General features: G+C 43.1%; 1 protein-coding gene across 6 annotated transcripts in view; it reads left to right on the forward strand.

Moving 5' to 3' along the window:
- The window catches only part of ZNF521 (zinc finger protein 521), a 317,050-nt gene extending 300,007 nt beyond the window's left edge, over positions 1-17,043 (forward strand). For all 6 annotated transcript variants that reach the window (XM_066352804.1, XM_066352798.1, XM_066352802.1 and 3 more), the window contains one exon: positions 16,243-17,043. In XM_066352804.1, coding sequence (XP_066208901.1) covers positions 16,243-16,272 — 30 coding nt within the window. In that variant the 3' untranslated portion in view covers positions 16,273-17,043. The remainder of the gene's footprint in view (positions 1-16,242) is intronic.
- Positions 17,044-17,518: the final 475 nt, after the last annotated feature.

A 17,518-nucleotide genomic window follows, 5' to 3' on the forward strand; every position in this document is an offset into this window, starting at 1 on the left:
ACGGAGGCCCTTTGCTTAACCACAGTTTCAGAAAATCAGTACATTTGCAATGAAATATTTATAATGACAGAATGAAAAATTGGATTCATTTTCTGGACCGTAGCCGAACAGTCTGCAACTTTCCGCAGCATGGTGGGGCATGTCTCCTTCCTCCCTTTCGCTGGGGCCTTTTCCAAAAACATGCCACACAATACCTGTACTGCGGCGGGGTGCTGACCAACGCACACGCCCCATTTCTATGTTTGTGCTGCCATGTGGAGGCACGGCCCACAACAAAGGGTGGAGAGGTGTGAACCTGCTCAGAAACGAGTGTTTCTCTGCAGGCAAGAGCTAGGAGAAGTTTATAGGAAAACAGGAGACAGCTTGGCCTGCTCTGTGTAGCAGAGAGCAAGTAGCCGTCAGCACGCCTTCCTATCTGCGGGCAGATTTAGAAAGGGGAACAAGAGGGCGGGACTGAGGTGTGTAAACGGACTTGGACTAGCTGAGCTTGGCGTCTTTCTTCCCTTTCGTGTTAGCTGCAGAGGCCCTCCTTTCCACGGGACTCATATGCAGAGCTGCTTTCTTTATAATCAGGGTTGATTATTGCGTTGTGTTTTTTTTTAAAAGAGCTAAAGACAAAAGGGTTTTGCTAGGACAGTCCAGCGTCGTTTTTCAAGTAAGCCCGCCTCCAAGTGTGAAATCACAGTACGTTTATTTTTATTACAGGGTGAGATTGGATTTGCAACAAGATGCCCATGAAGTAAATTTCAGTCTAACAAATAAGGTTCCACTTACCCCTCCAGAGACAGGGGGAAGAGCAGAGCCTGCCCACATCTCCCTGCAGTGTCAGAGGATAGAGCAAGGGGCTATGCGCGAGGGGCCCTCTCAGGCTCCCATTCCAGCCCTCTGGGTTAACCTTTCCCTGGTCCCCATTGGAAGCACTGGGTCTAATTAGTCAGTTTTGTTTTCTTTGGGTGGTTTTTCAAAAGGAAAAACAGTTCTGGCAGATTTAAGCTTGACTAAAAATAGTCTTAAGCTCCATTCTTCAGGTTTCATTCACTGCATATGCATCCTGCTCTGCCAACTCCGCACGATCGATAATCCATATTTTATTGTATAATAAAGGCTGCCTGTAATTGAATTAGCTTATTCATTCCATCTGATTAGTCCTATTTTATTCACGGAGAAGAAAAATAATACAACTTACCTTCACCGATATATTGCTTTATGTGACTGTAAAGAGCTTTCTGCACTATAAAACAAATTTATAAGGATGATATAAAGTCATTTCAATATTTGCTCCTAGGAATAATATGAATCACATTGCACTGCATTTTTTTTTTTTTTTTTTTTGGTGATAACTTTAATGTTCACATCGATTGTGTCGACCTGTCCTCTGGTCACCCTGGTGTGAGTACTGTAACAGGTCTCTCTTCTGACCGACAGCTAGAACCCCACTTCCATTAGGAACCGTTTCTCCCATTAGGATAAACAGTCTTGTTATTGCCTTTGAAGATTCACCTTAAGAGATATCACCCTAAGGTTGTTTCCTCTCATCCATCATGGAGTACCATTGTTAAGATTTTTGAATGCTTACTCTATGCTATTTGAAGCAAAATTTTAGCACTGATTTGGCCTCGGGCGATGAGAAATACTGAACAGGAAAGGAGTCATTCATTACTGGGATCTCTCAAGATCCCAGTGCGTCGAACAACTTGTGTTGGACACGTATTTTTCTCAGATGTTTGGAGTTTTTCTACAGGCTTGGAGATTTGTCTTTTCATTACATTCCAAAAAAAACACCAAAAACAAAAACCATGATTTTGAAAAATATGCTGACAGTCCAGCACGAAATGATGTGTTTTCTGACACAAACTGCACTTTAGCCTAGGAATCTAGCCTGAAGTTATTTGACTGTATCATTTCTTTAATTCTTTGATTCCGGAGAGAAGAATTATTTTCCTTAAAAGTATGTGTTTTAGGATGTGACAATAACTTTTCTCCAGCCCTGTGCATGGCTTCAGCAGATTTTTTTCCACTTAACCCTTATCATTGCTTTCCTACATGACGACTGAGGTTAAGGGAATTTTTTTTTTTTTTACATTAGTATTTCAACAACATAGGTGAATCTGAAATATATACACGAGTAAATGGGAACTGTCATAGTGGCGTGGTCAGAGTCGATCTCCGCTGCAGACCAGGAAAAGACCACTGGCAAGCATTCATTGCTGTCCTGCCAGAAGTATTTCTGCATGTGGCATGGCTTGCCGTACCACGTTGAGTGATTTTCGGTGTTATTAAGCAGATTCACAGGAGCAACAGGCCTCGTGACAGAAGTGAAGGGCCATGTGGCAGAAGTCCTCAGTGAAGGGATGTTGCAGGGCCAACCCCATCATCAGAGGGAGAAACACCCAGATGCAGACTTTATTTTAATCTCTGAGTTAACAACTCTCTGGGAATATTTCTCTTCCTCTTGTCCAGCTCCTCCTGTGTTGTGGCTGGTTTGCATTTGCGTTTGAAGTGCCAGGCGGTTTAATGAAGTTATTCTTTTATAAATTTTGCAACACTGAAGCAAGCATGAGGGCTTTAAATTAGAATAAGTGCCACTTCTGGCTGGCAGGTTCCTTTGAGGGCTGATTAGAATGAGGCCTCCTGTCGCCGGCCCTTTATGCTCGCCAGTGTTGCTGTGTGTACTTGTTTACGGCTCACCTTTGGATTTGCATGAGTATGCACCATGCCTGCTGCCTGGCCCACTCTTAGTCAACACTGCCTTTCTTCCAGGATCATGTTAAATACTTCACTTTAAAGAGTTATTTTTTTAATTATATTGCTTTATGATAATGAATTAAAATTTATTTGGAGTAGCAAATTATGTAAGGATGTGAGGGTTATAGATTACTTTCACCATAGATACAGCACATCTTTGTAGGGAGGAATGAAAGGGCTGTCTTTCTAGTAGCTCTGTTCCCCAGGAAGGCTGAGCAAATTGTCCCACAGAGACCCAGAGGCGATGCCAGCGAAGGTGCCTGGCAGTGGGAGGTGGGTGGGAGCTTCAGGTGTGGATTTCTGAAGTGAAGTAAAGGTTCTTTTAGGCTGGCAGAGAGTGGGGGCAGCTCTGCCAGTTTCAGACCCGAATGTCTGTGGCAAGAGGAGAGGATGGACACAGAAGAATACAAATATATCTTAGGTCCAGGCAAGTTTCTATGCAGGATAAGAGATGCACTTAAGCAGTCCTGATTTCTTCTATTTGCCTGTGTGAACTGGCTACTCAACATGGTTTCAGGGGACAGGGAGGCAGGAGATTGTTGAAGAAAGGGGAATTGAAAATTCCTACAGTACACAGAGATGTGCAGGGAAAGGGGAACTGAAGGGGAGCAGACAAGGGGGAAAGCACCAAACTGGAGTGTGACACTTTCTCCTCTCTCCAAACCAGGAGTCTTTAACATTTAAAGTAAGAGAGCCCTGGCCAGGTAGCTCATTCAATGAGCATCATCCTGATACCCCAAGGTTGCGGGTTCAATCCCCAGTCAGGGCACATATGGGGTCAACCCATCAATGCATAAATGAGTTGAACAAGTTGTTGTTTCTATCGCTCTCTAAAATCAATATATATTGAAAAAAAATAAAAAACCTAAGAGAACCCAAATATATTTGGGTTTATAAAATATTTGCATTTCAAATAGGACTTCCTTAGAGTACACAACAAGGATTGCTTGGGGCTCCTTCTAATTGCATGCTTCATGCAGAAATATGAGCCCTGAGGGACAGAACAATCAAAGGCAAACGCCAGGGATTTTACCTGTAGAACCCATGCATGTGTATAACTCTTCCTGCCTCTCCACAGCACCTGCACCCACCAACATCAGGCACTGGAGTGCACAGGTGCACGCATGCGCACACACACTCATACTTACACAGTTTAAGTAAATTATGTACCTCAGTTTATTGTCCTTTCTCAGTCTTATTCTTTTTATGTATATTTTCTAACGCCAGTGCCCTCATAGAAAAGCACTTGGTTGCTTATGATGGAGAAAGTCTTTTTTTTTTTCTGTTCTTGATGATTTATTACATGTTTCATTTACTTACTTTTTTTTTTTTTTTTTTTTTTTTAGTGAGAATAGGGGAGACAGAGACAGACTCCAGCATGAACTCTGACCGGGATCCACCCAGAAAGCCCACTAGGGGGCGATGCTATGCCCATCTGGGGCCTTTGCTAGATTGTAAAAAATGCCGGAGCCATTTTTTAGTGCTTGAGGCAGAGGCCATTGAGCCATCCTCAGCACCTGGAGCCAACTTGCTCTAATTGAGCCTTGGCTGCAGGAAAGTAGGAGAAGAGAGAGAGAGAAAGAGAAAGAAACAAGAGGGGGAGGGGTGGAGAAGCAGATGGATGCTTCTCCCGTGTGCCCTGACTAGGGATCGAACCTCAGACATCTACATGCAGAACCGATGCTCTATCACTGAGTCAACTGGCCAGGGCAACTTACTTACTGTCAATGTAACTTTACCTCCTAGAGAGTGTGGTAGTATTTTTAATAAAAGAAATAGTACACTGCTAAGAAGTGCCATTTCTTTTGCTTTTGACCAAGCTCAATAAACTATTTTTTATAATTGTCAGAATTTTCTTGAAGAGAATCCTTGTTCATATCAAGTGGAAAAGTAGAAAGAGACATTTTTCCGTCCTCCCTACAAAGGTTACCCTTTGAATATAAATTACAGCACCTTGTGCTTCTCCCATTCTAATCAGATGACCTTTTGAATCTAGTGGACCAGCGTTTAAATCCTAAGCCTGCCAGTCAGTGTTTAAATCAATGCCCTGCTCCAACAGCCGTCAGGTACATAACTATACATTTCAGTGGATTTCAAAAACAGAAGTGAAACAAGTAAGGCACGTGGAATCTTGCAGCAGACGGTAGAACAACCCAATTTGAATGCAAGATATTGAGCCAGGTAATGTGACTATTGGCACTTTCACTAGCTAAACTCTTCTTTAAAAGAATCTTAAAAGTATCTTCTAGCCCTGGCCAGTTGGCTCAGTGGTAGGTAGAGCATTGGCCTGGTGTATGGAAGTTCCTGATTAGATTCCTGGTCAGGGCACACAGGAGAAGTGCCCATCTGCTTCTTCAACTCTCCCCTTTTTGCTTCTCTCTCTCTCTCTCTCTCTCTCTCTCTCTCTCTCTCTCTCTCTATTCACCTCCTGCAGCCTTGGCTCGATTGGAGCAAGCTGGCCCAGGATGTTGAGGATGGCTCCATGGCCTCCACCTCAGGTGCTAAGAAAAGCTCAGTTGCTGAGCAATGGAGCAATGCCTCAGATGGGCAGAGCATCCCCCCCAGTGGGCTTGCCAGGTGGATCCCAGTCAGGGCACATGTGGGAATCTGTCTCTGCCTCCTTTCTTCTCACTGAATTTTTTTTTTTTAAGTATTTTATAGGATTCAAAATCTAAGAGAAAGGGGAGGAGCAGGAAATTTGTAATGTTTGCAAGAGAACATTTCTAAGCAATTATCAATTTAAGCTCCTATTATTGCTGCTAATTACTACACAAGGCTGTTAAATATTTAACAGAAGTTTGTTTAATTGTGTTTGACTGGGACGGGAATGTCTGAATGTGGCTTGAGCGTCAGGAGTCATATGTGCGCACCAAGAGCCAGGCAGAGAGGAAATTTGTATTCGACCACAACGAACACATTACAGTGTCAGACAAGCCTTCTCTTTTCTTCCTTCCACACATTTATTTGTCTTTAAGGTATCTAAAATTAGAGCACGGAGAAGGGGCACTGTTCACGAATGTAAAATTGGAAGGAGGTCATTCCTAACCTTGTTTACAGATGTTCTAGTGTAGAAAGCGCCAGTGTGATAAATTAAACATTACAGGGGGGAAGAATTAAAGCTTAGCAACAACTAGCACATGGACACATCTGTCTGTGAAGCACGGCTTTAATCCCCGAATATCTTATTAGACTGTATTGCCTATCGGTGCCTTCTGTCCCACAATATGCTGGGACCCTGCAATCCCAGAATCAGAACAGAACCTTTAAGCTCCAGCCTCGCTTTCACTTTTGCTGGCGTTGTATAGTTGGATCTAAAATTTCTATTGGTTCCTTGCCTGTAAAAAGGTAGCTCAATTTATTGGTTTCCATTACAAATGAACTTTTTACTTCGAATGTCCAGTATCGGTTTCACTCTTTTCAGCCTGTTCTTCTAATCCGGCACTTTTTTCCTCGGTGTGGTAGATAGTGAAGGCTCTGGTCAGTTCCAAAAAGGGAAATTCCCAAGCCTATCAGGTATGCAAAACATATAGGGGTCCGTCAGCAAGAACTGAAGTTTTACCACCTAAGTCCTTAATGAAAAGTGAAATTGTCATGATGCTAACATTTCTTACATAGGACTCATCGGTAGTAATGTCCTTTAGAAGCTGGTAGACTCGAAAGGCTTATTTTATTTCTCTGTCATGTTTAATTGTCAAAATACTAGATATTGTTACATTAGCAATTTGGACATGGCATTATTTAAAAAATTAGTCCTTGTATAGGCCTCTGAAAACTCAGATTAGACTAAGCCCAGCTAATTAGGTGGCCATTCTTGTGACTTTACCACCATAGACTTGTCCAGCTTGGTCTGATGTGGACAAGGTCACCTGTGGTGAAGATAGGCCCCTTTGAACTGTCTCCCCCTCTCCCTACCCGGCCTCGGGGGTCTCCAGCCCCAGAGACGCTCTGAGTCCTGAGGAGTATCTGCTTTCTGTGGCCCTCAGCTCTACGCAGGCTTGCTCCTTCCCTCTGGGCCCATCCCTCTCTTCTCACCTCCTTCTCATCATCCCTCCAGCAGCAGGTAAGTGTGACTCTTCTGAGAACTGAACCCAGAGCCTCTCACAGGAGGGGAGGGGACCTTGCTCTGTGGCCCATAGCCCCTGTACTCCCTGGAGCTGGTGAATGCCATGATGGTACATCTGTCATCTCTGCAGCTGGCCCAGCCCAGGGATTGGGACACAGTAACCGGCACCACTGAGCCATTACTTCATGCCTGAAGCTGGCACAGCCACGGTAGTAGCTGTAAGACCTTGAAAGTTGACTTAAACTGCCTGGGACTTATTTTCCTCCTCTATAAAATGAGATGCTGGGCTGGATGCGGCCACAACCCTCTCAGCTCTAAAACCATCTCTGTGGTTCTCTGAGGCATTCCTTACGGGTGTAGTCGACTCTTGTGACTGCATCTCAGCCAGCAAGTTGAGGATAGTTGTTTCCATACCCTAAGTATTAATTTCCTGAGTTTAATATTTAGGCTCCTTTGTACTTTATTATATTGCAGATATTCCTGAAACGGCCTGATTCACTGCCACTAAAATATACCACTTTTGTTCTTTGATGGAACATGGAAGGTCTTAGTGAATTGCTGAACGGAGTGGACATTTTTAGAGACTCGGTTATTTGCATGAGCAATACCACTTATTTATCCTATGTCTCCAAGAATCCTGTCCACAGTTAATATTAACAACTGTCCATTCTCACCCACTGACTGTGTTTCAAAATGCTATGCCATATGGTTCTATACAGGTATATGCATCCCTTTTGCTATCTTTTAAAAATTTTTAATTTAAAAAAATGAGGGAGATACCTCTTCGACTAGAGACTAAGTGCATATGTAAGCAAGACACAGCAAGCTGAATGTGTTTTCAAAACATGGTAAAGCAGTGGTGCTCAGTTGGGGATGATGTTTTTTCCACCAGTGGATATGTGACAATGTCTGGAGACATTCCTGATTGTCACAACTGAGAAGGTACCACTGGCATGTTGTTGGTAGGGACCACGGATGCTGTTGAACAACCTACAGTCCACAGGACAACCTTCCAGAACAAAGAATTATTTAGCCCAGTATATCAATAGTATTGGGAAACCTCATCATAAGACAAGCCTACTGGTCATCTAGAATCTATCATGGAATAATTGAATGACAGATATTTTGTAAAATGACTAAGAAATAGATATTGGATGTCTTTGGGGTTAAATTGGAGATATCTCTCTCTCCCCCCCCCCTCTGTGTGTGTGTGTGTGTGTGTGTGTGTGTGTGTGTGTATGTAGTCAAGCTTCTGAGCATAAACTCATGAACATGCCAGCATCCATTTGCTTCATAGTTATCTCAGATCACCCTTTTCTAGGATTATTTAGCGTGACTATCCAGAAAACAACAACAGTGTCCTTCAGTGAAGTTTATTAGAATATGAAATCACTTCCTAGAGGAGACGTGATGGAAGCTTCATTGCCAGAACTATTTAAAACTGGTCTGGAGTATAAACTTTATAAAAACAATTCTGTTCTGGCAAGGAGACAAACCAAATAACCTGCAAGTCCTTTTCTGCCTTTAATATCTTGTATTTTTCTGATCACTTCTGACGGTGCCATTTCACCTTTTGCTTTAATATCGCTTAGTGTCATCCAGAAAATGCTTTGAGATATCAGGCCAAGCCCCTGTGAACTGTTAAATGTCAAAAGAAAATGTGTCAGTGTTTCTGTAAATTCATGATGATGACGTTACCGTATGAAAAAATAGGAAGGGAAATTCTGTCAGTGCAAACATGATCATAAATGCAACATTCCTGGCACTAAAGGAGGTGGCAAGAGCATGTCACGACGGTTCCGGAAATGCCATTGTGGTGTCAAAATAAAAAAGTAGAGCCTCATTTTGTAAATTCGACCAAAGTAAAAATTATGAGTTAATTTCCCTGGCTGTGAAAATCCACTATAAGAATATGTTTCTTGCCCTGGCTGGTTGGCTCAGTGGTAGAGCGTTGGCCTGGCGTGCAGAAGTCCCGGGTTCGATTCCTGGCCAGGGCACACAGAAGAAGCGCCCATCTGCCTCACCCCTCCCCCTCTCCTTCCTCTCTGTCTCTCTCTTCCCCTCCCGCAGCTGAGGCTCCATTGGAGCAAAGATGGCCCAGGCGCTGGGGATGGCTCCTTGGCCTCTGCCCCAGGCGCTAGAGTGGCTCTGGTCGCGACAGAGCAACGCCCCAGATGGGCAGAGCATCGCCCCCTGGTGGGCAGAGCGTCGCCCCCTGGTGGGTGTGCCTGGTGGATCCCGGTCAGACGCATGCGGGAGTCTGTCTAACTGTCTCTCCCCGTTTCCAGCTTCAGAAAATACAAAAAAAAAGAAAAAAAAAGAATATGTTTCTTAGATTCTCATAGCACTTTGGGAACTACTATAGATTGTGGGTTTTTTTAGAGAATATTCAAGAAAATATAACATATCTCACAAAAATGCACATATACACATATATGTTCATGATTCTTGCCAGCTAAGGTCCATGAAAACACAATTACTCCAAATTTCTCCAGCCAGGAGTTATATAGTTGGTGGATAATGGGAACTTTGGGGTGGGATTGGTACTTTTGGATGATTTGGCTCCTTGGTATAATTTTTAGAATATTTCTAATGGTGCTTCCAGCTTCCAGAGCCATAGCTGCTCACTTTTAATTAATGTAAAACCAAGAGTACTTTTGTAATTGTGTAGACTTTGAAAATGTTAATTTATTACATTCACATCCTGTTAACCTTATTAAGACGTTTAAAGGCTGCCCTTTGCGTTGTGACATTTTTTTCTCTAACTTATGGGGGAATAACCCAGTATCCTGTCATCATTAACTCTGTACACTTTTAAAACTATTTTACTAGCAGAAGAAGTTTGGAATGAAAAAGAGAGAGGGTGGAAATGTAAAAATCTTGATTAGAAAGTATAATTTAATAGAACATGTATTGAACCAAATGTATTGATTAATGTAGAAGATATAGTACTTATATCGATTTAAACCAGAGATTTAGTACTAAAAGCTCTAAGCCAAAATGCTGTTGCAGATTGCTACAAAAGTCAGTTTAATGCTGTCCTTGAGAATGCCTTCACAAAGAAATTCTTCTAATGTTTGAGGACTAGGTAGAATGCGGTATATGTCAGTTTGATCCCGGAGGGTTTTATTTTGTACTCTAATAGCTGTTACGAGCCTACATTATATCCAAGGAGTAATTTTCCTTAGGGGTGCCCGGCTCGCTTTGTGTCAATATTCTAGCATTTTAAGTCACGTACAGTATATGCTTCTGGGAACAGGGAAGGAGCCAGCTAGACTCATAATGGTCTGCATTCATTAATAAAGGCAGAAGCTTCTGTCCCTCCATTGCCCACTACAGGGATGTCTCTTTGGCCTTCTGGGACCCGTACAGGCACATTTAAAGAAAGCTTTATTTTGAGTGGGCAGGAGATGAAATGGAGGACTTGCAGGCATTTCCTAAGTCAGCTGTATGCCCGAGTGCAGGGGTGACCTTAATGGGTCAAAGAAGAATGCAGGTCAAAAGACTTATTATCCAGCCTGTTGGAAACCAATTGCTTCTGTTTGAAAAAAAGTAAAATAAAAAATAAAACGGTAGTGCTTTAAAGGTGGATGGTAACGTGGCGTTCTGTTTGCAGCCTGTAACTGCACGACTGTATGTGTACTGGAATATGCTCTGAGAAAAGTAAGAGCATGCAGATCATCCATAGTGTTTACAGATAGAAGTCCAACCCTAGTGATAAAAGGAGGGGTAACACAATTAGTTAATCAGTGATGATGGATTACGAATGTTTGTGTTCTTCAACTAAAGGAAAAGCAACGTGCCGCATGGCGCTGTCACCATCTGTTGAAAGCAGCAGCCACATTTCATCTTTATATTTCTTCATTTCTCCCTGCCTAGCCTTGTTGCAAAGCCACAATTGCCTGCGATTTCATCTGGTTGGAAAACATCTCATTTAAATTGAATACAACTGCAGTTTAAATTCACGATTCTAATGGCGTGGTGAATTAGTGGAAAGCTTGTTATTTTTTTTCCCCCCTTCCTTTTGAAAATAGCCCGCTGGCTCTTTTTTCTTAGTTTTAAAAGCTTGTCAGAATTTGTTTGAGACAAAGGGCTATAAATAGACAAGTCCCCGGTAAAAATGATTAACGTGTTTGAATCAACAGATCTCACAAAACTTCCATTCAAGTGCAGTTTTTATTTTTATTACCATTGCTACTTAACATCTTGCAGATGCCAAGAGAGGGTTACAAAGCACAGACGAGACCTGGCCTCTGCCAAATGATTGGACGGTCTGGGGCACAACTTTTGGTGGTGGGACTTACGTTTTCCATCTTGGCAAAGCGGATCCCTCCCTCCCTCAAACCTCTCCCCCCCCCCCCCACTCCCAAGTTTTCCTCCAAAGCTTAACTTCATCATTGTTGTTGGGGCAAATATTCAAGTTCACATCAAGATTCAAGGAAAATGGCATAGCTTGGCCAAGGCGAACAGTTTCAGGGGATCATGGGTTTTTATTTTTATTTAAAAAATATTTTGCTTGGATTGTGTTTTAAATAGGATTAAACCGTTTGACCAGCAAATGTGGTCAGCTCGCAGAAAGGAGGAGGCTGAATTAATCATTTGTTAAAGTGCCAAGCCCAAAATGAGAATTCCAGTCTTGTAAAATGAAAGGCATCTCAGATTTTAAAAGAAATACATAGTGCTAGAAGGGAATTTTTAAGGTCCTCATCTGTTTTTTAGCTTTGTAAGGTTAAACTTCACATTTAAAGAGAAAGAAAAAGATAGAACACACTCCTTCCAAACGGGGCCCATTACAGTAAAGAGAGTGGTTTTTTTAACCTAGTTATTAAGGTATCATACCTAGATAGATCTTCTTTTAAGCTTTAAGGTGTGTTGTGAATTTGATTTTTTTTTTTTTTAAACTCAAACCCCCCTCGTGTAAAACAACTGTTCATAACTGGGATTAATGGTTTGCAATTTTCAGTTACTTAGACATGGGGTCTCCAAGAGATGGCTTTTCGCAGGGTAGAATATGGCTCTCTGTGGGATTACAGAAGTTTTCTTCTCTTTCTACTTCCTTTTCTGTCGTCACCCCCACCCCCATCGATGCGGCTCTGATGTTCTCCTCGATTATGTAAAACCTTTTTCCTTCATTGGAACAGATATTTTTTCTCATAACCTGTCATTGCATTAAAGTACTTTGGGGACTGTGGATTGCTGTGTAAAATTGGTGAGATTACCCACTGCTTTGTTCTAGCGTAGTGGTTTCCTCTGGACCCAGAGAGCAGGAAACTTACTCAGGAAAGGCTGCTTGTTGAGGGCCTGGCAGCGTTTTCTCCTCACTGCGCATGCGCGTGGGTACCGCAGTGACAGGACCTGCTCCGTGGCGTGGCCGGGAGCCAGGGCAGGAGGGAGCCGCAGCAGAGCCTACCCTCTCTTTGTGTTTAGGGCTTCTCTGGTCTGCTGTTCCTCTTTCCCACTTGCTTCTTGTCTCCCCTTCTAAAGAAATGATGTCTGTGATTTTTTAAAACTCAAAATACAGAGAGGGTTCCTATGAAGAGACTTCTTGTTTCTCTTATTAAAGGATCTAACGTGAAGTCTAGATACAGATGCTCTATCTGTTCTCTTTAACCCCAAAAGCCAACCCCATAACCTGTGCAGCTCTGACATTCCTTCCTTCCTTTCTTCCTTCAGAGAATGAAATTAGGCCGTTTGTATTTCTAGTGACCCAGAATACTAGAGGGGAAGGAGAATGGACACATTCCAGGGACACTCCTAGGGGCAAGCCCTTGAGGTCGGGGTTCCTTTTTCTTTCAATGCTTATATGCCCATTCCCCACGACCATCTAGAAATGTGCCCCTTCCCACCTTGAGAGTCCCTGCCGGGGGTGGACAGCAAGAAGGGGGCCTTTCTTTTCCAAAAGAGAACGAAAAAATGACCCTATATAAGTGATCTCAGGAGTATGCAGGCATCTCCACACCAAGGAAACTTCCTGCCTTTACCATTTTCATGCCAGGTTTCCCATTTAGATATATTTTATTTATGTTTTAATTATTTTTATTTATTTATTCATTTTAGGGATGAGAGAGAGGGAGAGAGAGAGAGAGAGAGAGGAGGGGGAGGAGCAAGAAGCATCAACTCCCATATGTGCCTTGACCAGGCAAGCCCAGGGTTTTGAACCAGCGACCTCAGTGTTCCAGGTCGATGCTTTATCCACTGCGCCACCACCAGTCAGGCTAGATGTATTTTATATTGGGGCTCTTTATTTCTGTGTAAGCTTGAATTTCACAAGCCATACTCTTGTCCTCCTCTCCGATGATTTACATTCTTCTCTCTTAATATGCAAAGCGTGACTCCTGTAGTGTTGCGACTTCAATCTGTCGCGATAAGTGATTCATATGTATTTGTTCTTTTTTTTTTTCTTTTTCTTTTTTGCTCTGAAGGGACATATATGGCTTCAGTGTAGGATGAAAGCTTGTGAGACACAACTGTTGCCAACTATTATGGCCAATTTGTGTTAGGTTCTTGTTTTGCAGTATCTTGATGTAGGCACGTACGAAAACTCTGGAGAGATGGCAATATAGCTTCCTTTATTAACCTCTAGAATCCTATCGAATGTGGAATGTCTATTGTAAACACTTCAGTCATTTAAAAATAAAGTTATTGCACTGATTTTTCTTACTTTGATTATCATATAAAACCAAAATTTCCTATATGCTGTCAGTGTTCTATCATTTAGGAAACGATTACCATGACTTCTTGGATTTTTTTTTCTTTTAAAATAAAACAACTTTATCAATGTCACCCCATTAAAATTAATAATACAAAAAAATATGTATGAAAAAGAAAAAAAAATCAAACTTGACCCTTTGAGATAGCAAAGGTATAAGAAAACTTGCACGGTATTATTTGAGTAGTTGAACTTGTGTATAACTATACCCTCTCTGATCAAAGTTGTGTTATTTTTAAAGAAGTGGGAAAGCCTTTTAAGCCCATTCACATTTTGATTACTTTTCTGTCTACCCATTGGTTAAACGTGATTTTCAGAAGTATTTCAAGTGAATACAAAGAAAAAGAGATTTGACATACAAGGTACTCAGCTCCTTTCTGTACTTTAGGTGCTGAGACTACAAAGAAGAAAAATCCAGCTCATCCTTCACTGAATTAATCAAAATACCTAGGTTCCAAACAAGGGAGAGTGAAATGGTGTTTCTCATCAATATTTTGCATTCCGTTTTCAAAAACCTGGCTGTGTGTGAACTAGGGAACAGAAACCCTGGCTCTTCCTCACAAGTCTCCCGTCTCCCTCACTGGTGCCCTCAGCCACCTCTCGGCCAATGTCAGTATCCAAACCTCAGTCATCAGCACATAGTCACTGAGCAGCCGTTTTGCTAGTTGTTCTGGGATTGAAAGGATAAAGTTCTCTAAGACAAAGCCCTGTGCTGAAAAACCTTCCACAGCCCCTCTTCATCTATGAGACAAAGACGCAGAGGGCTCTCCATAATCTGCCCCAAACTACCCCATATTCCTTTCCCATCAGTTCTCTTGATTGAGAGCACTAGAAGATTCCAGCCAGTCTGAAGGGTTGTAGGTATGCACCTTGCAGAGTTTTGCTTCATTTCCTTTACCCTGTGGCCTCCTGACCTAGAGTCCCTCCCTGTGTCCCAAATACCTCTCATTTCTCCAGCCTCAACTGAAACATCACATGTTACCTGCACTGCAGTGCGTTCCCCAGAGGGCAGGCAAGGTTAAGTGTCGCCATGCCGTTTGTGTTCTTTTTTTTTTTTTTTTTTTTTTTTGTATTTTTCTGAAGTTGGAAACGGGGAGGCAGTCAGACAGACTCCCACATGCGCTCAACTGGGATCCACCCAGCATGCCCACCAGGGGGCGATGCTCTGCCCATCTGGGGCGTTTCTCTGTTGCAACCAGAGCCATTCTAGCGCCTGAGACAGAGGCCATAGAGCCACCCCCAGTGCCCGGGCCAACTTTGCTCCAATGGAGCTTTGGCTGCGGGAGGGGAAGAGAGAGATGGAGAGGAAGGAGAGGGGGAGGGGTGGAGAAGCAGATGGGCTCTTCTCCTGTGTGCCCTGGCCGGGAATCGAACCCAGGACTCCTGCACGCCAGGCCGATGCTCTACCACTGAACCAACCGGCCAGAGCCTGTGTTCCTTTTTAATATTATTCTGCCATATTGCTTTATCTTCATGTGCCCACATGACTTTCTTCTTCAGACCGTGAGCACTTTGACGGCTGGAAGGCAGGGAGCATCCTGTCCACAGCAGTAGCCTTTGCTTCGCCGATCAGTCATTCAGTTTGCCAGATGCTCTTCACTGGGTTCTGCGGTGCTGTAGCCTGCCCCAGGGTGAGGGGGTGGGGAGGGTGTAAGTGTTCAAGAGAGGCTGGGGAAGGAGAGGATAAGTGAATGAACACCAGAATCACTGACACAGACAGAGAGCCAGGCCCGCACACACAAGAAGACAAGACCTAAGAGTGTACTATGTAAGCACAGGAGGGGCAGTAGGAAATCAGAGAAGGGAGAAATTGATTTAGATAGGATGAACACGGAAGTGGCAATATTGGAGCTAGGCTCAAGAGTCTGGCCAGAAGGAGTGGGGTAGGTGATGGTGTACAAAGTGAGAGTTCAGAGAACATGACATGACAGGAACTGCAGAGGAGGGAAGGTGGAGCTCGGGCCATCTCTAGACTTCCGCTCCAAATGAGTGGTTGGACCTTCCCTATGCAGGCCACAGGCCCAGTGTGCCAGTAGGCCTCTCACAATTTGGAAAGAAGTGGCTCACTCAGAAAGGGGACATGCTGTGTGGACAGAGAGGAAAGTACCAAAATACAACAAAGGCCACATCAGCTGGAGAGGGAGGCGTGGCTGCTGGCTGCTGTGATTGGCCCCGACGCCAGGTGGTAACACCACCCTGAGCCTATCTGCAGGAGGGGAGCTGGAGGGCTTCCCGCCCTTCTGTCAGTTGTCGGATAGGCTGCTTTTGCCTTTAAAGTTTATATTCAGGGACAGATAGAACCTCTGCTGTCAAGATGTTCACCACCCAAGAGTGACTTGAACAAAAGCATTTCTAATCAATGGAAATGATGCACAGATAAAGAAAACTGTTAAAATAGTGCTACCCTGGTCTTTGAAAAATGGGTCGCTTTTTGCTAAGACGGGGATGATGGAAGGTGGGAAGATGTTCTGGGAAGGCATGGCAGAGACGAAGAGAGATACCAGCCAGTCACTGAGCCTGTGTTCTCCTCTCGGGTGGACCCTGGCCCTGCCTCTCGCTCCTGGTCCTGACTGGGGGCAGGGTGGAGTCAGGGTCCCATGAACACCTATTCACCAGGTGGGAAACACATGGTTCGTGGTATAACAAATCAGTCCACATCTATAGACACTTGGTCTGATGAAAGTACAATCGCTTAATTTTTGTCCCCCTTTCTGTTTTGTTACAGAATCATACAATGACCCAGCACAGCAGTTAGTGCAAGCATGGTCTGTCGGGAGAGCTTCGGTGGCACAAAAAGGGAACATGTTTTACTGTTTGCACGAAACCTTCATTGTTAATGTATATTATTCAGAAACATTGTATTGTACCATAAAACCTGTATTATCAGAACTGTTGGATGTTCATGTGTTTGAACTTTTGAGCACCGGATAGACCCTTTGTATATAAAGTGTTGCACATGTATTATGTCGTCTGAAACTAAAATGGTCTTATAAAGACTGGTGGACTTGGGCCCTATTCAGGCAAGATTCAAAAAAAGAAAAAGGAAAAAAAAGTGAGCAAAATGGCTTAAGAGAAAGTATTTTCAAGGAAGACATTAAAACAACTGTGTTTGGACTTCCTTTTATTTACACTTAAGCTTAGCATTTCTCTTTTGGTAAATCAACGATTAAATCCAAGACTATTTTTTATTGCTGAAGATTCTCACCAACCATGAAGAGATGCTCTCACAGAACAGACCCCGCCGCTGGATAAGGCCCGTATATATATTTGTAAGCCTTGCAATGTGACAGGTAGCATCACTATATATGCAATAGTTGTTATGTAGACTGTCAAAGAATTTTTTTTTTTCCTGGATACATTTGAAGCTTTGAGTGTTCAAGGTTTTCCTTAATGATTTCACACAGCCAAATTCTTGAATCAGTTGAACTAACCTGTATGTTACTGTTATTAATGTTTACTCTGCGGTCTGAACCTGGAGATTACTGGAATTGTTTTCCAAGAGGAAATAAATTCAGTTTACCATTCAGTCTGAGTGTATTTGTGCATTTTCTTTTTCTAGTTACTCTACCATTAAAAAAAAAAAAAAAAGACTAATTGTCTGCACCCTTGGAAATGAAGTCTGCTCTTGAGCACATCACAGGCCTAACCTCAATCATCTTTACCCTTTCCACACCGGGCCAGACGCAGCTGGGAGGATAGTCCTCACACTGTACGGGGAAGGCAGCAGACCCAGGGTACGTCTGCTCTACCAGATACCACCAGGTCACATTGGACTGGAGGATTCTGATATCACAGACGGATGTGATAGCTGTTTTCTGCATAATTTGCAGCCCAATTCATGTCATGCTGTGCAAATCTGAACTCAAAGTAGATGGCTGCAATTTAAGAGGCAGTTTGGTTTATGGGTACTTAAGAAGCAGCTTTGTTCATTCAGAAGACAAAGCACGGGCAGGGAGCGGTGGCTGTTATTCTAGCTCTGGTGCTGATTCCCACTCTTGTCT

This window comes from Saccopteryx leptura, chromosome 11 (assembly GCF_036850995.1).
Source record: "Saccopteryx leptura isolate mSacLep1 chromosome 11, mSacLep1_pri_phased_curated, whole genome shotgun sequence".
In the NCBI taxonomy this organism is placed as follows: domain Eukaryota; kingdom Metazoa; phylum Chordata; class Mammalia; order Chiroptera; family Emballonuridae; genus Saccopteryx; species Saccopteryx leptura.